At 46.0% G+C, this 24,926-nt stretch overlaps 1 protein-coding gene across 7 annotated transcripts; it reads right to left on the bottom strand.

Moving 5' to 3' along the window:
• Positions 1-594: 594 nt before the first annotated feature.
• On the bottom strand, positions 595-24,617 carry HORMAD2 (HORMA domain containing 2). 7 transcript variants are annotated; one of them, XM_015644444.2, is made up of 13 exons: positions 24,520-24,617; positions 22,250-22,327; positions 21,341-21,485; positions 19,709-19,772; positions 18,696-18,732; positions 17,430-17,450; positions 16,713-16,730; positions 15,371-15,438; positions 12,301-12,452; positions 11,470-11,729; positions 11,212-11,320; positions 9,809-9,873; positions 595-915 (listed from the first exon to the last, which is right to left on the bottom strand). In XM_015644444.2, exons 2-13 carry the CDS (start codon positions 22,292-22,294, stop codon positions 799-801), a joined length of 1,101 nt encoding a protein of 366 aa, XP_015499930.1. In that variant the 5' UTR covers positions 22,295-22,327; positions 24,520-24,617; the 3' UTR covers positions 595-798. The 7 variants fall into 7 exon arrangements, with proteins under 7 accessions (XP_015499930.1, XP_015499931.1, XP_015499937.1 ...); XM_015644445.2 differs by having other exon boundaries at positions 24,507-24,595; XM_015644451.2 differs by lacking the exon at positions 16,713-16,730 and adding an exon at positions 13,847-13,925 and having other exon boundaries at positions 24,520-24,542.
• Between the last annotated feature and the right edge of the window lie 309 nt (positions 24,618-24,926).

Genomic DNA, 24,926 nt, shown 5'->3' with positions numbered 1-24,926 from the left:
CCCTGATGTCTGCAGCCAGTCTTGGACACTGCCACAGCAGATGAGAGTTCCAGACTCTATGTTCAGACACTTGTCATGTGTTGTTCTCTTTACCTGTATTTGCAGCCACCAGGCACCTTTCTTACAGCTGGTTCTAAACTGGGGCCATTGCAACACAATTTATATTATAAATTTATATTTATATCAGCCGAGCTGCCGAGCCCCTCGGCACACAGTGGGGTGCTGATTTAGAAATAAGCTGATAACACAGTCATGGCAACAGTACTTGCAGAGTCAGAAGAAAAACCTAAACATCCAGCACCAGCAGAAAATGTGTACAGATTAGTTTATCTCTGCACTCAACAGAGATAAGACCCCTTCTTTGAAAAAAAAATCTAAGCTCCGGAAACAGCAGAGAGGGTGAAGTTAAGCACAGTGTGGTGGATCATTAGACAAGCTGCCTGCTGGCATTGGCACCTCAGAGTCCATCTGGAAATAATGCCATTAAACAGGGGTGACAGTGGCACAGGACAGTCCAGCCCCAGAGGAGGGGATTTATCCAGTGAGGGGCAGGGTGTGTGGGGGAAAGAGGCAGAAAGAAGCACACAGACACCATTCATGTGGAATGATAAATCCTCAGCTTAAGAACATCAAACAAGTGCAGCAGGTTGACAATGCCATGACAGTTCTGGTGCTTGCTGTCTTTTGGCAATCCAGAGTTTCCACAAGACAAACATACAGAAATACACGTGGGACAGGGAAGAGTTAAACACTGCTCTGTAGTCAGATGACAATGCAAACTCACACCTTCCAAACGTGTCAGAAAGAACAGAATTCTCTGCCATTCAGAGGAAGCTTCTTTGGTTCACTGACCTTCCTTTTCTTCTCAGGTCCTATTACCTCTTCCTGGCTGAAGGCAAGGTTCAGGAGGTTTATCTGTAAGAACCATCAGAAACAGGGATCATTCTCAGAGGGCATGCTCCTGCAACATGAGTTTAAGAGTACAGCTTCCAAAAGTGCCATGTGTGTGCCTGGATCTTCTTGGCTTTGTTCATTGTGATCCTGTTCCCCAGAAAAGCAATTAGGCAAGGAATCAAAACTGGAGTGCTGGATGTAAGGGAATGTAAGAGTTGTGCAAGCAACAGGTTCAGCTTCAGGGACAGGGAATGGGTTTGGTGGCAAGGGGACAGGACCCACCTCCCCATCACTGATAGAAAATAGCAGGAATAAGGAGATTTTTGAGGAAAATAATAGCTGACAGGACATTTGTTTCTCCACCAGCCTCAGATAATCATAACACATGAAAAATAACAGTGCACTTAAGTAAAATTTGTGGTCACAGCCTTTCAGGAGAAGACACACAGTCCCTCTGTTTGTACCTCAGGGAATTCAGTGTGAGCTGGTCAATCTCAGGCTTCAAAACTACCTGTGAGTCTGTGAAAAATAACTAAGCCAAGCAAGCTTTTTTCCAAAAGACTTAACTTCCCTCTAGAAAGACACAAACCTCTCCCAGAAATACTCTGAGCCTGCAAATCAAGAGGTTAAGAAGCACAGATAAAGATATGTGAGAATATAAGTGAGTCAATGGAACAGACACTTCAGACAGACCACAGGGAGATGGACAGCCAGGATGACAGCTGAAGTGTTGGCTGAGCCAGGGGACAAACTCACTTATCCCCCTTATCATGTCACATATTTGCTTTTCTACAATAATAATCCGGAGCTGCTGAGAGCAGCGTGTGTTGTCGCCCACCCAGAAGGGACGAAGCACAGTCTGGCAGTGTGGCCTCTCTCACTGGGGCTGAGGGGACACACCAGGCACGGAGCTTCTCCTCCAAAACAAAGTTCACTTGGGTGACAGCGAGGTGAATGGAGAGGGAAAGGAGTGCTAAGAGAATTCCTGCTCCCAGACAGGAGCACCTCCCTCTAGTGTCACTGCAAGGCACGAGGAACCCTAGAACTGCAGCAGGGGAGGCACAAGGGGTTAATAGAGAACTGTTCCAGAACACATCCCGGGGATGAGCACAAGGTCTCCAGATTACAAGATGTGGTCATTATAGAATTCCCCGCTCACGTCACCAAGGCTTGCTTTCCATCTGACCTTGGAATGCGGCTTCGGCAATCTCTGCATAGCAATGGGCTTTCTAATGTGTGAAATAGCTCTGATTAGGGATTAACAGCAAAATACTTTGAAACAGCCTCACTTCGCCTCTCTATCGTGTTTCAAATGGTTTTGCTTCCCTCCTCTTCATTATGAGCAATACAATGTTGCTTAATGCAAAAGTACAATTTCCTTTCCCTAAAAACAGAGAAAACAAGAACATGCCAAAGTGGGCTGGGCAGGTTCTCCCTCATCCTGCACAGTCAGACCGACAGAGCTTTCCAAGGCTGCCCAAGGTGTGTTTGCTTGAGGACAGAGCCATGAGTGGCTCTGTGTTACAGCTCCTCACCTGATATTCAGCTGCTTCAACTGGCATTTTTGGCAGCTATTTACTTTGCTCTCCCTGGCATCGTTTTAACCTGTCAGCTTCCTTTTTTTTCTTTTCAAGTGAAGGGCCCAGAGGAGGAAACACTGCATCTAAAACCTGGGCAGTGCTAACACAGCTGCAGGGTTTGTACCCTGTCCTGCTGGCCACATAACAAAGCAGGGACACAATTCCCAGTTTCCCATTACCTGGATGGGGCAGCTCTCCCTCTGTTTTAGTTTAAACCTAGCTAGAGCTGGTGCTTTAATTTCCTCTACTGAGGAATGGATCTTCCACAGCCCAGAGAGCTACTCAGTGAAGGTTTTATCCCTTTGTTATTCCTCCAGAATTTCCTGGATGGATGAGATACTTGTGAGAGGGAGAAATAGCCACGACGAGCAGCTGCTTGCACTCCAGCTCCCCCCAGTTCTCCTGCCCTTTACCACAGGCAGCACGAGCACCTCGCAGGAACCTGAGATGAGGAGTGAAAACATCCAAGGAAGCCATGGAGGGCTCTAGAGAAGCACCATTCACCCATGCAATGAATCAGATGTCAACAGTGAGAGGTATTTCACCCAAGCCAACACGTCCTGGCCTGTCCCTGCCCAAGCTCACGTAGGAGCTCGGAGCCAGGAACAGACCCCAAGTCCAACTTCAGCTCCCATCCTTAACCAAACACTCCGGCTTCTTCCCCAGAAAAGCTGCTCTAAAGGGGATTAAGTCAGCTCTGACGTGTGCTTATTTGACTTGAAGCAGAAAGTAAACCTCCTCAACGGTGTGGTGAGAAGCAGGAAATCCCTCCCATTGATTAAACATACAATCAAAGCCTCCAGAAGTTCATTAATTCTAATTTTTCCTCATGTACTGGGATGCTTCACTTGAATAACTGATGTCAGAGCTTGGACTGTGAGAATGTTGCTTTTCCTCTTACACAGTCTCAGTCCCATGGATGAGCCAGGTGCTGTAAAAGCAGGTAGAACAAGAAGTAGCCCCTTGCACCCTCACCCTAAAAAGGGACCATGCTGACAGGTGGGACAAGAGCAAGCAGCAAAGGCAGCTCTGTGACCTCCTGACTCTGAGTCCAAGGCAGAGTTCAGGGTCTGGGTCACACCATGAACACACAGTGAGTTTGAATCTCCTGTTTTACTACGTGTAAAAAAGCATTATTTTGCCGCAGGAGTTTTCCTGTAGAACTACAGCTAACTTGTGAATCATACAAGTGTTACTAATTTCTGGCATAAAACTCACAGGACAGCTGTGCATTGTCTGGAGAAGATATCAGGCTAAAAATAGATTAGACTTAGATTAAAGCCTTCCCAAGGCAGACTGGTGGATGAAACAGAGTGAATAGACCACAGCAGCACTGCTATTCTTAGATAGACACAATCAGGACCCAGAATTTGTGTTCTGTAGTTTGCAATCCCCAGTGTCCCCACATATTCCAGCCAAAAATTCCCAGCATAAATTGAAGAAAATTTACAGCTTTCCTGACATGTGTTTTGCTTCCCAAGGCATCCTATGCAGAACAGCTAAAATTGCACAAGAGCATTCGGCTGTGTCCCTCTTTGTCCCTGGCCTGCCCCATGCTGGGGTTTGGCACTTGGCAGATTTTATGCCCTCAGAAGAGTTCCCTTTGTCCAGGACACGGAGGGTTTTGTTTGGTACCTTGTAACTATCCCCACAAATTCACAAGCACATGAATGTCAAAAGAAGTGCAGTTCCATCGAGCAAGCTGGAAGAATAAGGGCTGAGATACAAGACTGAGCTGCTGAAATAAGGCAGAGTGACCCTCAGGTGTCAGGACAACACAGTTTGTACAGGGGACTCTCATCATCAGGGATGTTAATCAGAGTGACCTGAGGCATCCTGTGATTTCAGCTGCAGCTACCACTGGCTCAACAGCACAGCAAACTCTTGTCACTTCCAAAAATCAACCTGGTGAATCTTCAGATTGGTGCCCTATGACCCAATTCCTGCCTGCTCACTGAGAGCTGGCTGCTCTGTGCTCTGAAGCACAGCAAAAACCCAGGGTCACAGGACACATCAAAGTGTCAGTGAAAGGATGAGAGGAGATGGACACAAACTGAAACCACAGAATCGCAGATTCCCAGAATGGTTTGTGTTGGAAGGAATCTTAAAGTTCATCTCATTCCACTCTCCTGTCATAAGCAGGGACACTTTCCACTGGCCCAGGCTGCTCCATGCCCATCTAACCTGGCCTTGAGCACTTCCATGGAAATACAAGAAATTCTATTTAAACATTGGGACAAACTTTTTATTTTTTTACTGTGAGTGCAACCAAGTAGTGCTCAAAAGTCATCCAGGGAGGCTGTGGAGCCTCATCCCTTGGAGATACCACCTGAGAGGACGAGGTCCTGAGGAATGTTCTCCCTTTCCCTGTGCTCTGAGCAGGTTGGTGGGCCCTGCTGATGCTGGTGGCTGCACAGGGGTGGCTCCAAGGTTAAACCCCAGCACTGGGCTCCCATCAGTCTCCAGTGCTGTGGTCACACTGACATCAGTGGAATCCATCCTGATTTCCATCTGTGCAGGAGGATCACACTGGTTAGTGTGAAAGCCAGGTGGAACAATGAAAGACCCTCAGTGTGGTGCTGCTGTGGAAAGCTGCCAAGAAACCACGCCAAGACATGGCTGACTATCACCAGTCCTCTTCCTTTTCCTCAGCTCTGATAAAACCTTTGGCATTCAGTGCCACTCTTTTGTCTCACGTTCCGTTCTGCATCTTGTGTGTCTTGTAGCTTTTAAAAGATCAATGAACAGATCTTTTCAGAGTACAAAAAAAACATGCTTCAAAAATTCCTGTCAGAAGACAAAATTATCAATACCTCTCCTGTTCATCTCCTCCAGGGCCCTCAAGCCACTCAATCCTGTCCACTTCCATGATGGACATTCTCTTTGCTGGATCACAATCACTTCCCAGAATCCTGATTCCACTCTGTAACTGAGGGGAAAAAGACAATGGACACTCCTTCTGGCTACCCAGCAGCCTCTCATGGGATATTAGATATGTCCAACCTTCATTTATGTGGATTTCTCCAGAGGGTCTGGCTGCTAGAATGCACAGCATGAACACACGGAATGGCAGCCAGCATGGAAGCGCCTCATCTTCCCACAGATGTCCCTGGGGGAGCTTCCAGGGAATCTGAGGGTGCAAAGGTTAAATCTCCCTGGATCTGAGGGGTGACAGGCCTCACCTCTGCATGCAGAGATCACTAGGAAACTGTTTCCTGCACACTAGACAGGGATAACTCATGGAAGGGATGAATGGCCCCAAGATACAGCTAAGGATCTGACGTGAACTGAGAGAAGCCAGGAATTTCCTGACCTCCCTGTCTCACTCCTCCCAGTATGGCCTGAGCTCACAGGAAGGAGAGGCAAGCTCATCTCTGAATCTTTCTCTCTTCATTGCTTGGGTCTGTGTAGCTTCAGCTGGTTTGGAGGAGAAAATGTTCTGGGAACTTCTCATCAGATACAGCTCTCTTGATAGACAGACAGAGATAAACCTTGCTGCTTTTTTTTCTCTTCTGCAAAAGTTCAAGATAATGACATTGCCACAGAAAAATGCTTTTCTATTGCTCTGCACATGGCAGGTTTCATCCTTCAACTGCCTTCTGTAATGGCACTTCTGAATGTGGTTTGCCTGGGAAAAATCAGACAACAAAGGTCTTGATCTCCAAGCTGTTGTTCTGCAGTTGAACACACTTGTGCTGATCTTTACTGCCAAAAGAAGCTTGTACAACACTGCAGCTCAGCAGGGCACAGGAGCTGTGGAATGCTTTGGGCTGGAAGGGATCTTAAAGCTCATCTCACTCTACCCCTGCCATGGGCAGGGACATCTTCCACCATCCCAGGCTGCTCCAAGCCCCAATGTCCAGCCTGGCCTTGGGCACTGCCAGGGATCCAGGGGCAGCCCCAGCTGCTCTGGGCACCCTGTGCCAGGGCCTGCCCACCCTGCCAGGGAACAATCCCTGCCCAATATCCCATCCAACTCTGCCATTCCCTGGGTCCTGTCCCTCCATCCCTTGTCCCCAGTCCCTCTCCAGCTCTCCTGGAGCCCCTTTGGGCACTGACAGGGGCTCTGAGTTCTCCATCAGGTAACTGACACTGATCCCTGGCACAGCAGACAGGTGTTACTGCATCATCCATAAAACTCAGTGTCCACACAGCCCCTTGGAGAAAGAGCACAAGGCCAGGTAGCCAAGTCTTCTGCACAAGGAGCAGCAGCTGGAGGCCAGACAGACTGTCCTCTGAGGCCTAAAGCAGTCCTGATTCACAACACTTAGGTATGAACCTCTCCCCAGACATCCCAGTTGCAGACAGCTCCTGTCAGGAGAGCTGATCCACATGGCAGGAGCCTGCCTACAGCAGCCAGTGAATCCCAGAGCAGAATCCCTGAGCCATCACTGATCCCACTGGGATGCCCACACAATGCCAAGTGTCAACACTCTGCCTCATGTCCCACAGCAGTCTAGAAGCACGGCCAGCCCAGCAGCAATGTCTGGCAGCAGCTGATGAAGCCAGAAACTTGGGAGGCAGAGCTGCCTGGTGCTGTGCTGATAGAGCCACACCATTCCCAGCTGAGGGCGAGCCAGGGCTCCCTGCATGGCTGCCTCTCTGTGCACCGAGTCTGTGCTCCAAGGACCACCCCAGAACTTCAGCCCACAGCTTCCTGATGGGAGATAAAAGCCTGCAGAGGCGTTCACATGGTCAGATTTTACTCATCTTCTAGTTCTGTTTCATTCCAAACTCATTCCACTGCAACATGTTTGCTTACACGAAGACAAAGCTGACCAAAATCAATTTTCAGGACAAGGACATTAAAGGATGTTCTTTACAAGAGGATAGAAGAGTTCTTTGAAGAACTCAGAAGTTATCCCAAGTTCAGTGCAGGACCTCATTCTCATCAGCAGATTTCTGTAAGTTAAACTAATGGACAGCAAGTCTCTATTTCCCCCAACTCTTCACAGCTCCTAAAATGCCAGTGGAAAGAAGGAAGATGCACAAAGATAGCACAGGAGCACAAACTGATGCAATCAGAAGGCTCCTGAAACCAGGAGAGGTGATTTACATGCTGGTGCCTAACTCTGGATGATTAAGTGCAGAGATGCTCTGCTGGGAAAGGGCAATCTCTCATTTGATCCTGAGGATCATCAATCATGTGATGGCAGATAAGAAGCCAGTGGAGAACATGGAAATTTTCCCCCAACCTGCAAAGCCCTCTGTCAGAGACTCTCTGTGACCACTCCTAAAGGCCTGTTCCAGTTCTCACTGGGTAGGAAGAGCTGCTTCTCTTTTGGCAGATCCACATCCTTTGCCTGTCCCATGGCAATTAGACAAAAATAAGCCTTTAATACTTTCATTCCTGGTTTTTCTGAAGAGCTCTAGGTCAGCAAGATAATGACCAATAAACTCAATTCCAGATTTTATTTTTGGTAACCAAGCAGTCAGAAGGATTCATTCCAGCTGAAGAGCAGAAATGTGCTCACCCACATTCCCAAAAGCAACTTGTGACTGTGGGTAACGGTTTTGAACTCAGAACTTCTTGAATATCAGATCCTTGTGCAGACAGAAATTTTCTGTGACACTCCAAATTGTTCTGGTTAGTTCAGAAAAATTTGGCTCCCAAACCAACCCAAGAGCTGGAAAACTCTATTAATACTGTCTGGATGGCAACAAGGTGTTCACATTCACACCCCACCAGGTCTGTTCCTCCCCATCTCACCTACACCTGATCCTGTCAGAGAACACCTAACTCAGACTTCCCAGCCACTTCAACTTCTCCTCATTTTTTAGGACAAACTTCACCCACCAGCTTGGTTTTCTGATTCATATGGACTACACAATGGTCATTTGTTTTAACCACTTCCTTCAGAAAAGAAGGGAAAGTCCCTCTCATATGGAAAAGAGTGTCAAATTTTTATTAGTGCAGGCTTTACAGGGATGATTCTAACTACTGGCTTGACTTTGTTTTTCCCTAAACTGGGTGAAATATTAGCTAGCTTCTAAGCTATGAGGTTTTAAAAATAGCATCAAAGAATACATTAAGAAAAGAATCTCCCAGGGCTTGGGATTTTTTTTTTTAAGTCTTTGGAAACACATGATGGATAAAGTGATTCTTCCATTTTTCAGCAACTAATGCTGTTTCCACCACCTTCAGACACTCTCACTCCTGCTACCGAATTTTAATGAAATGCACATGCCGAGAGAGGCTCTGCTGGTCATCGTGACAGCCCCAAAAGAAGGTCAGAGCATGAATCAGTGGGGCAACCATGAGTCGCAAACAAAAAAGGCTCCTGTTTTCACAGACGACAGAATAAACAATGATCAGAAGGAAAGCGGAGGATGTGACATGGAAAAAAAAATGTGGTTAAAGTTTGAAAAATACCAGCCTAGGCACAGAAGTTCACTTCTAAGATCCAGAGTCAAGGCAAATACCTCGTAGATGCCTTTAGAATGACAGGCTGAGCTGCAGTCTGCAGTTGCTGTCTGGGTTAGACACTCTAGGATTCTTTTCAACAGAGGCGGGGAAAATTTTAGTAGCAATTTCCTACTCTCATTAGCTTATCCTGTAAAGATGCAGTTTCTGACCATTCAAGCTCACATGATTCTCAGCTAATTTGAATGGGAGGAGGATCAAGAGGCAAGTCTGGTGGTATTCAGAGATTTGCCATGTCACTGAACAAACCTTTGCACATTCCCGTGAGTTTGGGCTCTAATGGTGACTCAGGGTTTGGCTGGGCAGCCTTCAGGGTGAGATTAAATTTTTACTTATCTAAAACAACCTACCTGGTCTGTACTAATTCTTTGGGTTGCTCAAACAACCATCAAGAAAGAGATCAGTGCCTCCAGGGGATAATTCTTTCTGCCCCAGAGGGGTAACCAAAAAGGGATAGGATTCATTAGGTACCTGTGACTCACATGTAAAGAAAGTCTGGAAGCAAGAGGGGAGAAGTGAAGACCATATTAGGCAAAAAATACACCCTTCAAACCTAAAATAGGGTGGTGATTTCAGATCCTTAATCCAAAACCACCCACAGGTAAACCAGCCTGGCTGGGACAGAGATAGGCTTAGTCTGGGTGTGTTACTCACAGGTACCAACTCCAGAGAATAGCATCAAATTTTGGTACTGGGTGGAGGAAATAAACTGATCGTGGAAAGCTTCTTCCTAAATGCCTCCAGTTTATGTTTACATCCCTCTGCTACTCTGTAGCAGCTATGTATTGTGACCCTGCACAATAAATCCACTAATGTTAGTGAATTTTGTGTCATCTTTGATGATGCAATGATCCATGGCAGTGAATTCCCCTGTGCCTGGAGTATCTCAGAACCATTAAAGCTTCCTCACCTGCTGACACGCCCTTGAGCAAGGCATCCTGTCCATCTTCTTTACTGCCCTCTTATTCTTCCTACCTGCAACCCAAACAGCAAAGCAAAATTAGCTGCAAAGTGCTTAATTAAAAAATAAAAAAAAATAAAAAAATCTGGAAGCCTGACTAAACCACTGAAGCAAAAAATCTCATGAAATTGTGTAAGCTTTGCTCTCAGACACTGCCAGCAGTGGCAGTTTATTCCTAGAAAGAGATTTCTGCATAAAGTGTCAAATGACATCAGCTTGCAGCAGCTCTATCAATTATAATCTCCTTTTTAACCTGGATCTAAGAAAACAAAGCTTATGTCTAGACATGCCATAAGTGAGGGATGGGGAAAGGAGGGGAGATCTGCCCTGGTTAATATTTATTAACTTTCAGACAGTTTCAATAAAATTTGAGGGGGTGTCCAGAGTGCCCCAGTTTCATGAGATCAGGCAACTGTTTAGAGGAGGAGGATCCTGTTAAAATCCCCAGAGCAACAAAAGTGGCAGGATGAGTTAATTCCTTATTAGTCATCAGAGAATCGGCAGGAGAAATACCTGCAAAGGTGATTTCACCGGCAGGGAAGCTGCTTCATCCTAGTGCCTGGCAATCCCAGGAATGCTATTTACTATTTTGTCACTAGATGGTATTGTTCCACAGGCTATATCCCAGAGCCTCGAAGGTCAAACACAGCATGGTATAGCAGAGGCTGAGCTGGTTTTAGGCACAGAAAAGGCTTTTTTTCTCATGTGTTTTCATGTATGTTTTCCCACATGGAAGTTATTAGCAAAAGTCAAACTGTAACAGCTAAAGGAAAAGAGCTCTGTTGAACAAGGAGATAATGTAACTTGGTTTTGATGATCTCTGCATTTCCTCTGTATCTCAAAAAAACTGCTGAGATAAAGAGGTACAAAGATACTGATACAAAATTAAATGTTTCTGTTAGCAAACCAAGCATAATCAACGGGCCCTTTGTTACAGTTCAATCTCTCACAAAGTTCAAACAGCCTGACAAACTCTGCTCATCCGAAACCTAAATATTAGAGAATCACATAATCATGGAATAGGTTGGATGGGAAGGGATCTTAAAACCAATCCAGTTCTACCCTCTCCCTTGGGCAGGGACACTTCCCACTGTCCCAGGCTGCTCCAAGCCCCAATGTCCAGCCTGGCCTTGGGCACTGCCAGGGATCCAGGGGCAGCCCCAGCTGCTCTGGGCACCCTGTGCCAGGGCCTGCCCAGCCTCACAGGGAAAACAATTTTCCTCTAATATCTCAAAAAACCTACTGTTATTCACAACACTGAAAGACCTTACCCAGGACATTATGTGGAATACATTTTGCTTGGATACAATCAGGAGCAGAAAGCTCCTTCAGTTTTGAAACTGGGCATTTACCTGTATCTTTAAGGCAAAAAGAAGATGCTTCTGTGTTCCTGCCTGGATGGGTGTCACTTTTGTCCCCTTCATGCTCATTGTAATCTGCTCTGACAGGGCAAGGGTGATTCTGTAAAGCAAAAGACATTTTGTCTAGATAATATAACCTAAAAAATACACCCAGGTGGTAAATCCATAGAGAAAATGTTTCTTTTAAGGGGAGGTTTTTGCTAGATAAACTATTCCTCCAGTGAGAATCAAAGAGAGCTATTTCTATACCTTTGTGCTCTCCTCCTCCTCCTCCTCCTCTTCCTCGCAGTCCAGCCCTTGGTGGGAGATCTCAGTAGGGCCATTCTTCTGGATCAGGTTGCTGTCAGCCTTCCTCACCCTCTTCTTCTCAGCTATCATTTTGACTTTCATGAAGTGGAAGTCAGTGGAGACTGAGCCCAGTCTCAGGTGGACAGGATCCCCAGCAAACAAGAAGTCACCAAGGTTGCCATCTTCCATGAAGCCAGGGGGCTGGTAATCCTTGGGTGTGACTGCACAGGGAGAGGAAACCCCATGAGGTCAGGAACACCAAGTTCCATCTCTCCTTCGTCTGATTTAGAAAGAATAGTTATGAACCAGCTTCGAGTAACATTGATTACTAAAACTATTCCATGTTTTGGGGTCTTTTAGGAGGAAGGGACAGAATGCAAAGGGTAAAATGAGCTGAGCAAATGTTATCAGGGAGCTCAAAGAAAAAATTTCTTCAGGATGCTGAGATACCATTAAAGTGCTGGAGCAAAACCTGCCATTCCTTGTTCCTTAAAGAAACAAACTCAATAAAACCCAAAAACCCAGGGAAGAAGGATTTCTCCCTTTCACACCACATAGTTGTACTTCTTATATGGATTTCAATCCTTTCCTCAAAACATCTGCCATCTCTGTGCATCAGATTTACTGTGTTACACCAGTTCTCTGTGCTATCAGCCAACAGCTTCTTCCATCTCACCTTCTCTACGCTTTATTTTATTCATAATATTCCATGAATATGATTTATTCATGATATTCCATTATTACAGAGAATGGTGGAATTCTTCCCTAAGGCACACACTGCTGTCCACTTACCATCATTGTAGTAGAGGAGTTTCATGCTCAGGGTGATGTCATTGGGCAGAGGCCCGAGGTCCTGCATGAGCACGTACAGGTTCCGGAGCAGGAACCTGCTGGCCTGCTTGACATCCTTGCCACACTGCCCAGCCACAAACTCCCTGTGGTTGCTACAATTGGAAGAATAATGGATTTGTTATCCTCAGTCATGAATATTCACGATCCAATTACACACACAGAGTACCCAGTGACTTGTCTGAAACCACCAGTGAAAAAGCTACAATGTCTTTATGTAATTTCCAGATAAACAGGGAAGTGAAACAGGCTCCAGGGATGGGGTGGCATCCGCAGAACACCCGCTCCAAACTCAGAGGCCTGGCATTTACATTTGAACAGAATTTGGAGCTGGGGCAACCATTATACAAATGTCATGACTCACTTGTTTGAACATGATTAAATTGGATCAAAGGACCATAAAACAAGTGCCTTTCACCTAAGCAATTTCAGGAACGAGAGGAATGAGTTGAGGATCCCATCTAAAGCCGATTCATCATGGGGGTTATTTTCAAGTCCATTCTGCAGTTTTTGAAGAGAAGTGAATTGCATGTTCTCACTCAATTCCATGTAAGAAAAAGCAGCTCAGAGGCACATTTTTCAGCAGTGACGAAGGGGCATTCCTCTCACCTCCTTCACCCATTCAAATGTCAGCTGGCTGCTCCAAGCCAGCAGTCCAGACAGAGACCCATGGGTGACATGAGTGGGATGACTGGCACTCTAGAGAAGCTTGCTTCTCTTTGATTAAAACTGAGGTAGATGAGATGAGCAATTCAGAGCAGCCAGTTAATTTCAGACAGAGCAGATGAATCACTGTGTGAGTAAGGGATCTGAACTTCCCTAACTTTCAATGAGAAGGGGTCATAAAGATGTGTAGCTCCTTCATTATGTCTTTGGAAGACCCCTGACACTACACATAGGCTGGAGGGTGCCCAACAAAATCAGCCCAAGTTGCATCAAAAGTAGTAAAAAAGTAACTCAATAATATCCCAGAGTAAACCTGACTGACTGAACCTCAGAAAGAAACAAATTAAGACAAATTCCTCCTTCCAGTTCAACTTCTTTGGGTCATGAAAACTGGGTGGCTGTGGAACAGCTTAACTTCCCAAGGTATGGAATCACAGCATCATTTAGGGCTGGAAAAGACCTCTAAGATCATGAAGCCCAAACTCTGTGGTATTAGATGTACATTGTGGTCCTTGATTAAATCCTGCATGTTCAGAAATGCACAGTGAGAGGAAAATGCTGGCAGTGCCTAAGGTAGAATATGCATCACCTTTACAAACTGTGGAATTAGCAGGTCAGAAATGGCAAGAGGAATGTCCACAGGAATTAACAAGTCAAGCACTGCTTCAATATGGGAATAACATTGAGATTTTCATGCAGGAGGGAGGCAAAAAGCAGAAGATAAGGAACTGAACCTTGGAAGGAGTGGGATCTGTGGCAAGAAGTTCGCCCAAAGTTCATCTAAAATAAGGCAAGGACCATTCAGGAGAAAGTTTCCCCTTACCCTTTGGATGTGATGCTGCAGCCCCACAAAACATCTCTCCCAGAGCGATTAACTCCGAGTTTGCACAGGACAACAACTGCTGCAGGTGTAAAAGGCAGTGTTATCAGCTGAAGGAGCTGACAGCAAAGATGACACAATTCCCTGATCTGTGCCAGAACTCTGGATTATTAAAGATGGCAGGGACATGCATGAGCCTGCCACAGCACTGCCAATCCCTGAGGAAACAGAGCCCAGGAATTCAGTGCCACAGGCTCTGGATCCTCAGAGCACATTCAAACATGACAGGAAGATGGCTTGGCTTCTCCCTGTATGACACAATGGACACCCCAACTTCATATGGGGACTGTTCTTATTTCTAGGAATTAATGAGTAAGGCTGATTAAAACCCCAAAGTACTCAAGGACTATCTATTATCTTTCAAATCCCAGATCTCCTCCTCCCCTCAGTGTGAGGACAAGGGACAGCAGCTTTAAAGTAGAAATGGAGGGCACAGCCAAAAGGTCATTCCAGAGGTAATTCAGATTTGCCCAAAAGAAAATAATTTTGCCTTATGGTACAAATTATTTGGATGTGTTTAGAGAAAGAGCAGCTAAGGGCACACTCCAGGAGTTCTGGGGAGGAGCTTCCTGAGGAACACACAAGACAGTAGAGCTTTCTTGCTGTCCAGGCAAGTTCCAAGATCCCTCTTTCACCAGTGGCAACTGCAGAACAAACTAAAAAAAGGTTAATTATTTTCCTTTGCTTTGGTTATAGCCAACGGCCTTTGATAGTATTTATTTGAAGCTCCACAGGATTACAGCCTACTAAACACAGCTTTAAATATCTAACAGAGAGTGCCAAAAAGAGGCAAAAAGCTGCTACTTCCTGCCACATGTTTTGCACCATTAGCTCAGGCATCCTAAGTGAAAGTTCTCTCAGGTCACCCACACAGGGCTGCTCAAGCAGAACACACGTATGCAAATGCTCAAGGGAAAAAAATCCTGGGCACAGGATCATGGTGGAAGGAACAGGAACATGAGCAAGCTTCATCTGAAAGCAAGAGGCTGTCTGGTGGAAGTGCAACAACACTTGTTGATAGCTGAGACAGCATCAAGCTCAACAACTGGGCTGGTTTCTGCATCACCGCCCAGATGAGGCACCACTTCTGTCAACTGTCCTTGGCTCAGGTGTACTTTGGGGGCCTCATGGTGCTATGAAAGAGCATTTCAGTTCATCCTCCCAGCAGTTCATACCCTGTAAGGTGAATATCCTCAACTCTGATGGTATTTACAGCTGCTTAATGACTTGGACCTGCTCAAACCACAGAATCACAAGATGGTTTGGGTTGGAATGACCTTGAAGTTCATCTTGCTCCACCTCCTGCCATGGGCACAGACACCTTCCACTAAACCAAGTTCCTCCACCCAACCTGGCTTGGACAATTCCAGGGATGGGGAGTCTACAACCTCTCTGGGCAATCAGCTTCTTAATGCTTCAAAAATACAGTTTTTAGTGTAACCCTGAGAAATCAGCCCAAATCCTTACCTGCAGATGTCCATCTGGGGCACCTTCTTTTTGTACTTGAATTTGAATTGATACATTTCAGTGACTGTCTAGAGATGTAACAAGAGGAGAAGCAGAAATGGATCACTTTCACAAACAAGATGTATCCTGAACTTGGAGAGTCTTTTCACACTCTCTGCCAGAGCATAGCATTAATTTAGTGATATGCTGACAATTTTAACTCTATTGTTGCTTGCACAAGCTTTGGCAAATTCTCTTAGCAGCCACATCTTACGTGGCATTGAACAAATCACAACAAAATTACAAACTTCCTGCCTCCTCCTTCTACTTCCTCTGTGAGCTTGGCTCTCCAACTTCAGTCTCTAGCAAGGCTCCAGGGCTGGCCAATCCTGCCAGTGTCCCTTGCTATAGGAAAACTGGGAAGCTGCACAGGTGACCAGTGTCACAAGGAAGCCTGGCCCCATGCTCTGTATGGGGACAAGGGCCTGGAGGACTCTTCCCACAGGAAAATCCAAACAATATTGCACTGGAAAAAGTTGCTGAATTTCACCGGTCTTGGAGTCTTTTTGAGGTAGACAAAAATAGTGGATGATTTTCCATTTAAAAGAATTAGAGAATAAAACAATAAGGAAGAACAGACAGCTTCCCCCCAAGAGAAAGGGTCTATTGTACACCAATTCCATGCCTATAATTCACTTTTTCCAGAGACAATGAGGTTGATTAGTAGAAGCTCAGCTGAGCTCTTAACTCTGAGCCTTCCTTGCAAATCCCAGCCTTGGCATGGCTCAGCTCCTGCTCTGTCCCCAAACTCTGAGGTGCCATGCAGCAGAACTGGAACCAGGTTCAGGTGCAAAAGGTCTGAAGCTGTTCTCTGATCTCCAGCATGGATGCAGAGCCGCACTCCTGGATCACACCTCCCAGATGAAACCAAACAGAAACACAACAGGGAACACTGAGAGGCCAAGGACAGGCTTTACCCAACACATCCATCCAGGTCTGAAGGGATTCCTGACTTCTGTCCTACACCCCTGCACGACAAACCAGCTCTTTTCATCAGGGCTGTTAAAAAGGTGGTTTGCAAATGAGTAATGTTGAACTTCCCATTTTTTCTCTTTGGGAAACTAAAAACTGTGAACATGCCCATTAGTTGTCTGCTAACATGCCTGCGTGAGGCCCTGGTGGGCCCTCAGCCGGGTGTTTGATCACAATGCAGCTCACTGAGCTGGCACTCGGGAGTGAAGGCACAGGAACAGAAATGGGGTCACCAAGGAGCTATGTCAGGGTAGGACTTAAGCCTCCACTCTCAATACAAAAGTACTCACCCATGCCTTCAGCTGCCTTAAAGATTAATTAAGACTCTTACCTCAGGATTGGTGTAAATCTGTTACAAGAAAGCACAGTGAGGGCATTCTCCCTGAGACAACTTGAACCAGTGACTAACAAGGATATTTTCAGTTTACAGCAGAGACTGTGCTATCTTTAGTGTGGGATCAGAGAAAGGAATGGCTGGGAAAGAGCTTCCTCTATCAGCAATCCATACTTACCACTTCAGAGACAGGTAGAAGACACTCATGTGTGCAATATTGGAGGAATGAGGTTAGTTCCTATTCCAACTCTCACAGGCAGCTATTGATGCCTGGGATTTAACTGCTCAGATGATGCATAGAGTAGATGGTGAGCAAAGCTCCTGGTGCTTTGCAAGGGGCTGGGGCCAACAACTGCCTATGGAACCACCAGTGTGTGGTTTCTCCAGGATCAGATTAATAAGGAGGACTCTTCTGCAGGGGGAAAAGGAGAGCACATGGCAGCTTCCACAACAGGAATCACATGCAAGTGCCTCTCAGAGTTTAAGGACACAAATAAGGCCTCAGTCAAAAGTCTGACATGCTGAGAAAAATACATTCCCATGCAGCCTTGAACTCCACATTTACTGTATCTAAGAAAGGTCACAGCTCTATTAAAAATCACAAACATTTTGGCTTCTCCTAAAAAAGGCATAAATGGGTTGACACAACCTTGACTCTGTATCTCTTTCAAGCAGGGGGTGGGAGAGAAAACCACTTTGTATTCATTTACTTACTGCAAGGACAGCCACGTGTAGCTAAGGAGGGAAAATCAAAACAAAACACCAAATCAACATCTAACCTTAGTGGGCAAGTAAAAGCAAGTCCTATCAAACCCCGACTGCCTACACAGGGAGAAGAAATAGATATGCTCAACAAACCAGGAGTTAAAACCTTTTTTGCAGATTCTTCCCAGCACAGCATCAGCAACACCTAGTGGCCAGTTTGCCTGGCTTGATTCACAGTTTCCCAAAAAAACAACTCCATGCTCAGTAATCTCCCTTGGGACTCCTTTCAAACAAATCCCCAAATACTGAATTAAATCTCTTTACAAGGGCACCCATCCCTACTGAAGGTTAATATTTGTTTTCTGTTAGGAAATTCCTCAAAGGTATTTAATTTATGCTCTATCAAGGAGTTGCATATGGGACTGCCCTTAAAAACAATCTTAAAACATGCATTAAATCCCTCAGTTTTTCCTTAATCCTTGTCAAACAATTAATTTATGTCTCTCATAAATAACCCCCTAGAGCTGTCAGTGAGCACTCAAGTGTGTTCACAACATTGTTAATTATCTTGTGCACACTGACAGCTGTACTGATGTCTGAGAATCACTCAGATAATCACTGCCAGAACCAGTGCCCCACCTGGTTTGGAGGAGCTGGGCTGGTGAACAGTGCTGACACAGAGGACAGCAACTGGTGCTTTTTCCTGTGCAGGGCAGTTTTTATGTGAGAATCAGCAAGGAATATGAGCACTCACTAGGTGGTTTTGTCCTGCAAGCAGTTACATACCTTATTTGGTGAATTAAGGGGAAAAAAGAAAGGGACAAATTCTGAGCCTGAGAGAACAGCCCGGAGGGTTAGAGAAGATAAGGGGAAAGATCAGGGAAAAGGAGATGAAGGGCAGCAGAAGCACAGAACTCTCCCAAAGAAACAAAAACAGGCAGGAGATCCAGATCTCAGCTTTGCCTGGCAGGGTCTCTATCAGACATAAGAGAATACAAATGTAGAGCACAGAATTAAGGGAAATCCATTGCAGGCTGAAAATTGGTTCCCACACCATGGACAGGAGAGCCCAGAGAAAGTGGACAGGATTTGAGCTCAAGGCATAAAATCCCAAATGTCATACTCAGGGCAGGGTCTTTCCCCTGTCCCACAGCTGTAGAGGTTGTTGTGTGCATCAAAGATCACAAGAGAAATACAGCAGGAATGGAAGGATAGTTTTGTCCTTTATGAAGAAATAGGACTCTCCATTAAAAAGTGAAAAAAAAACCCACTTACATACTGCTTCTCCAAAGCATCAAAACAACCTTGAATCCTGCCAGGGAAAAAAAACATGTTAATACTAACCAGCAACATTTATCTCCTGATCTGTAAACACACTCATTAGATGTGGGTTAAAGGGCATTTTTTCTGGAATTAGGACAACACAAGCATCAATATTTGGGGCTTGTGAAGTCCTTTTCAGGTCAATGCTAAAGGCAGCATCCTCCTTTCTGCATCTGTGCATTGTTTATACTTCTGGGGCATTATCCTGTCAGCCCAGAGCCTGCTTGAATCCTGACAAAGACAAGGATTGGAGGCCAAAGGCTCTGAGTGTGTCCCTGCTCAGTGCTCTGTTCCAGTTCCCGAGCCAGAGCTCTGATGGCTCTTTTCCCATCAGCCTTGTACAGAGCTCAGCTCAATCTGAACATGTCTGGTCTTGTAAATCTTTGTTATCTGATGCAGAATTTACAGCAATGGATTTTCTCAAAGTAGTAAATATTTGAAGCAGAAATGGCCATATCTTTGACTCCAGATGCTCTTGGAGTCAAAGGATGTGCAGTAAAGTATCTCCTTAGCACATCAGGGACAGTTTTGCTGCTTGTTGGGAACTTGCCAACTGTGAAATACATCCTGAAGAAAACTGTGGGGTTCTTAGAGAGGGAGATAAAATACTGTACATACTGAAAAACAAGTGCAAGAATCCCTATCAAAGTGAAACTAGAAAAGACTTAACACAACAGAAAGGATCTCATGACAGTCTTCACCCTCTCTCTGCCCCTCTGCTGCTGCATGTGCTCTGGGGCCTGACCATGACCTCACTGCAGCCAACATTTCCACAGACCTTGAACTCACATGATCTCTGTCACTAATTCTGTCCCATTTACACAGGGACCAAGCACCCCCAGCTGCAGTGGGAGCTCCCCTGGCACCAGGGCACAATGTTTTCCAGTTCAGGAAGAAGAAGAATGCAGGGGCAGATGTCTCCTACTCAGCACAATCTTGTCTTGGTTTCACTGTTACTCACTTACCACTTGACTATCTGCAGTGATCCCAGACAGCTTTTATCTTCTCGGAGAATTTTTAGACAGAGGTCTGCAAAACCAGATTTAGCACATAGTTACAATCCTTATCACAGCTCTTGGGCAAACACTGAAACTAAACCAGTCCATCCTCCCCCTTTTTTGGATACAAGCTTTATCTGAAGGTCCCTCCTGAGTGGAAATGCTGGGTTTCCACCGAATCCCAGGTGGGCTGACACAAGTTTATTGCTGGGTTTGCAAATGTCATTGCTCTCCTCAGAAGCCATGGGCTCTCCCAGAAGAAGGGATGGAGTTGTAGCTTTATTACAAAACACCAGCAGTTTCATCCTTTCTTCCCTCCTCTTCTCCACTCTATCCTCAACCATTCCCTAACACCTTCCCTTCTGCATTCAGACTTCACCAACATCCATGTGATGTCCCAATGACTGTGTTCACAATAAACTTCCTGTGAAGCTTTTCCACACAGCCCCTTCTACCTTGTGCTTCCAGGCATTCAGAATGGCAAAAGGCACACCTGTCCTACAGGTGAAAAGGGGCTTTATAACACCTTAGGACACAAGCAAGGGGCCCTTGAAGATGTGAGCAGGCCAGATGTTAAGACCCCTCACAAAAAAGGCACTAAACAGACCTGACATTGACCAATGGCTTTTCAGGCTTAGGGGATCAAGAACCAATTTGGGATTTCTGTGCCCTCAACCAAATCTACAAGGTACATGTGAACATGTTTCAGGGAACCTAATGCCATAAGGGACAACATGGAAATGGACTGAAATGCATGGAGACATTTCACACTTTGAATGATCATAAAGATGCTCATGAATCAAAGCACCACTAATTCTTGGGATCGCGTGACAAGAGTTTGGTTCTGAAAGTCCTTTTCTTTCCTTAAAAAGTCTGATTCCCAAAGCATTTATGAGATAGTTTCCATGGAAAAACAACCCAAGTCCCAACAATGAAATTGTTTTAAACTGAAGGAGGGAAGATTTAGATTAGATGTAAGTAAGGTTTTTACAATGAGGGTGGTAGAACACTGGAACAGGTTGCCCAGAGAGAAGGCAGATGCTCCATTCCTGGAAATATTCAGGGTCAGGTTGGATGGGGCTTGGAGCAACCTGGTCTACTGGAAGGTATCCCTGCCCATGGCAAAGGGTTGGATTTGCTGGTCTTTAAGAGGTCACATCCAACCCAAACCATTCTACAATTCTATGAAAACTGACAAATCTAATTTCAGCCTCCCAATGAAAACTAAAAACGTGAACTTCATGGGTTCAAAGGTCCAAAAGAAAATAAAGCATTCCAATAAGAGTAAATTTTTAAAACTTCCTGAGTTTAAAATCACTCTCCTGGCTCTGAGACCTTATTCATGGGGCTGGAAATGCCAAGGAATGACTCTAAACCAAGAGGAACACCACCAGAGAAGCCAGGAGCTCAAGGTTGTTTGCCATGCTCTCTGTCAGAAGTTCTGTCTGCACCCAGACTCGAGAAGATTTGAGAATTGGTAGCCAGCTCCCACCCAAAGTGAACTCACACACATGCACAGCCAGAAGGTAACACACAAGCAGATTATAGGCAAAATACAGTGAGTAGAAAGAAGCACTCAGCACAAACTGCAGGTGTTACCATCCAGATAGCGAGTGCAGTAGGAGCCCTCTGGGAACAGCCCCCTCATGTAGGTTATGCAGGACACAGAGATGGCCAGGAGCCTTTTCACCAGCACCAGGGACTGCTTCTCTGTGGTGATGCTCTCAGGGAACAGCACTGCTTCCTGGAAAAGTATGGCAAGGACAGAAATAGCACCTTCTTAACTATAACACAGATTATATTTAGAAACAAGTCTCAGCAGGTGGGAAGAGGGTAACTTAGAAATGTAATTTTAAGGTTTCTCTGGTGTTTAAGCTAGGCAGGGAAGACTTGTGTCTGAGGTGGGTGGATTAGATGATTTAGGGGTAGAGATCAATAGATCTGATGTAATTACTCAGATGCAGAGTGCACTGGTTGGATGTACCCTCTCCTTTATCACATTCCCACCCCCTCCACTGCACCAATGCTGGCACTTAACAGACAGCCACCCCTCAAAAAAGGTGTGCAATTTTAATTTGGTGTCACACAAGCACCAGGCCTGGTGTGGCAACCACTGCTGCACCAAAGGCTGCTGGTCTGAGCTCTGACAGCAGCCTAAGTTGCCAACAGAGTGATTTTAACTCCAAGCTGTAAAATAGCACCTGGAGCTACAGTAAATATGCACTGTGTGATGCCAACACGAACAATGCAGTGGACACTGCACTAAATTTAGTTCTTCTATTACTTTATTACTGTTCTTCCTCCTCATAAAGCTCTGTGCACACCTAATGAGCCTACATTTATTGAGTCAAATCATGTCAGAGCCCCACACTGCTTCTCACTGAATTGGAATTAATCCAACTAAGCACAGTGCAGACAACAAAAAGTGTTCCCACCTCCGCAGGCACAAGTGCCAGGTCCCAAACTGAGAGCTAAGATTGTCTGCATCACCATATTTGAATCTTTTACCTTACAGGGCTTTTTCTTTTCCTTGAGTAGCTGTTGAGTAGCCATCCTGTGTTTCAAAAACCCACTTGTAACTAAACCCTGAAAAATAAAGAAGGTATGAGACACGCAGAAAACACAGTTACTGCTATTTCTCATCTATATTAAAGTAAGAATGAGATTCCTCAGAGTTTGAAAGCTAATTGCCAGGCAGGACAGGTAAAGTAAAGCAAACCAAGGATACACCATGGCACTGAGCCTGCAGAGCATGAAAACTCCTGCTCACTGGTAAACGATCAATAGCATTTGAAATTCAGGGCCACAGCTGCACCTGGTGTCAGTTGGTGCCACTTCAGAATGCATTTCTCATATTCCAAACCACAAATGTTAATTCCTACAACCATTAGGAAGTGTGAAGGGGGAATGTGAAAGAACTGGAGGTCTGCCAGTAGCAGTTAATATTTTAGCAAGGGTAAGCAGGAAACGTGCTAACATCGGTCTTGGCTGGAATAAGGGAATGATTCTTCTGGGACACCTCAAAAGGTTAAAAAAAAAAAAAGAAAAAAAAGAAGAGTCCAAATTGTTTCACTTAGACAAGCCTGGATGGAAGAGGAAAATACTCATTTTACCAGAGTGGAGAGCTGATTGATACAGGCAATAACGCTGGATATTCCACGTTTCTCACTTGAGTGAGGTGCTTGATTTAGCACCACCTGACAATCCTGATTAAAAACTTCCATTAGCTGGAATTAACAAGGCCTGCGTTAACTGGTTTGAAAAATGACTTGCTGGGAGATCTCCACATCTCATTGTTAATGGGGGATATTAATGAAAGGAAACACCACAATCAGCTCCTAGAGGGATGCTGCCATGTCCACAGCCAGTTGACTTCCCCAGTAACAATTAAAGTAATAGCACAAACACTGCGAGGTGATTTAACTCCTGACCTAATGCAGCCTTTTATTAACTCAGCTGATCCAACCTTGTTCAGCATTTGCACCTTTTGTGCTTTTCTTTTTCCTCTGGAAGCCTCATTTCCATTTGTTGGCAGTCATTAAGACATGTTGATTGGAACATGGTGACAGCTTTTATGCTAAATTTAGTGCTTCATTTAGTAATGAGGACAGATTACAGCTATAAAAGTATATTTAAACAAATACACACCTGCAAAATTTTTAACATGTTAAATATTTTAGCAAAGTAGCTTTTTTTCTTTTTACCCAGGCAGTGTGAGGACTGGAATGCAATCAAAGCAGACAAAGGTGTTGTAATTACAACGTGAGGTTATTAACTAAATAAAGCTGATTTAGGTGAGACAAAAATGTAAGAAAACATGTTTTATAAACCATACCACATTTATATTGATTTACTGAGGAGGAAACATCACCCAGACCAAGCTGAGCCATTACGGGCCAGCTGTTCAAGTACAAGGTACAACACTGGCATCAGTGTCTCACTGGGGCTGGAAGGTCCCAAGTTGCCCTGGAACTGCAATGATTCCCCACTCTACAGCCACCTTAGCACCGAATATCAGCAATTTAGTACTAAAAGTACTAAAATCTCATCCTCAGGAATCTGCTGCTCTCCAACACCCTCAGCCCTGCACCCCTCACTCTGCCCCTTGTGCTTGATGTTAGAAAGGTGAGGCACCACAGCCCTTGAAAAAACAGCCATGGCTCCAAAGATGGGTTTTCTCTTTTTTGGGGGAAGTTCCTGGGGGGGATTTATGAGTGGAAGCCCAGGCCCGGCCGGAGTCCACACGGGGCCGGGTCCTGCCCCTCACACGGCAGCATCGGGAGCAGCCCCTGAGACCCAAGGGGGGCGGCGGGGCCGAGGCGCGGGAGCCGCCAGGCGCTGAGGGAGCCCTGAGGCGCGGGGGACGCCCCAGAGGCGAGTTCCCGTGTGGAACAGCAGGTGCTCCCTGAGGTACCTGGGGTCCCCTGAGGCGCTGGGGAGCGCTGTGAGGCGCGGGCGGGTCCTCCTGAGGCACTGAGGGGTCCCTCAGACGCTCCGGGGCCCCTGAGGCGCCGAAAAGAGTTCCCTAAGGAGACCCTGAAGGACAGGAGTGTGTGTGTGTGGGGGGGGTGTCCTCCTCAGGCGCGGGAGACCTGAGGGCGCTGAGGGCTCCCCTGAGGGTTCCCGAGGGCGCTGAGGGCTCTCCTGGGGCGCTGAGGGCTGCGCTGAGGGCTCCCCTGAGGGCGCTGAGGGCTCTCCTGGGGCGCTGAGGGCTCCCCTGCGGGCAGACTTGGCCTGCCCCAAGCCGGCAGGGCGGTTTCCCTACCTACGCCACCCACCACGACTCCGCGGGCTCCTTCGGCCACGGTCCCGCCGGACCCTCGGGCGTGGGCGGTGCTGAGGGTGGGCGGAGGCGGGGGTGGCCCAACCCTTGAGGCGGAGACTTGAACTCGCCCTGAGCCTGGCCCTGCTCCTGGCTTGTCACCTGTCCCTGTTCCCACGGCTATGACTGCCCTTACTCTGCCCTTGCTTCTGTGTCTGTTCCCTGCTGCCCTGTCCCAGGAACTCGGGCAGGACAAGGTCCTGCAAAAGCACGGCCATGGAAGGGGCTGTAGTGTGGAATCATTCCTATCTAAAATCACTTTATAGTGAAGTACTGGGTTTATTAGCAGCATATAACCCCAAAGGGAGTGCAGTTTTAAGATACTTAAATCCACGTTTTTAGAATACTTTGGTACTTTTCTAG

This window comes from Parus major, chromosome 15, assembly GCF_001522545.3.
Source record: "Parus major isolate Abel chromosome 15, Parus_major1.1, whole genome shotgun sequence".
Classification (NCBI taxonomy): domain Eukaryota; kingdom Metazoa; phylum Chordata; class Aves; order Passeriformes; family Paridae; genus Parus; species Parus major.
Note: the sequence above shows the minus strand (reverse complement) of the source record. Positions and strands in the feature narration are given on the sequence as shown.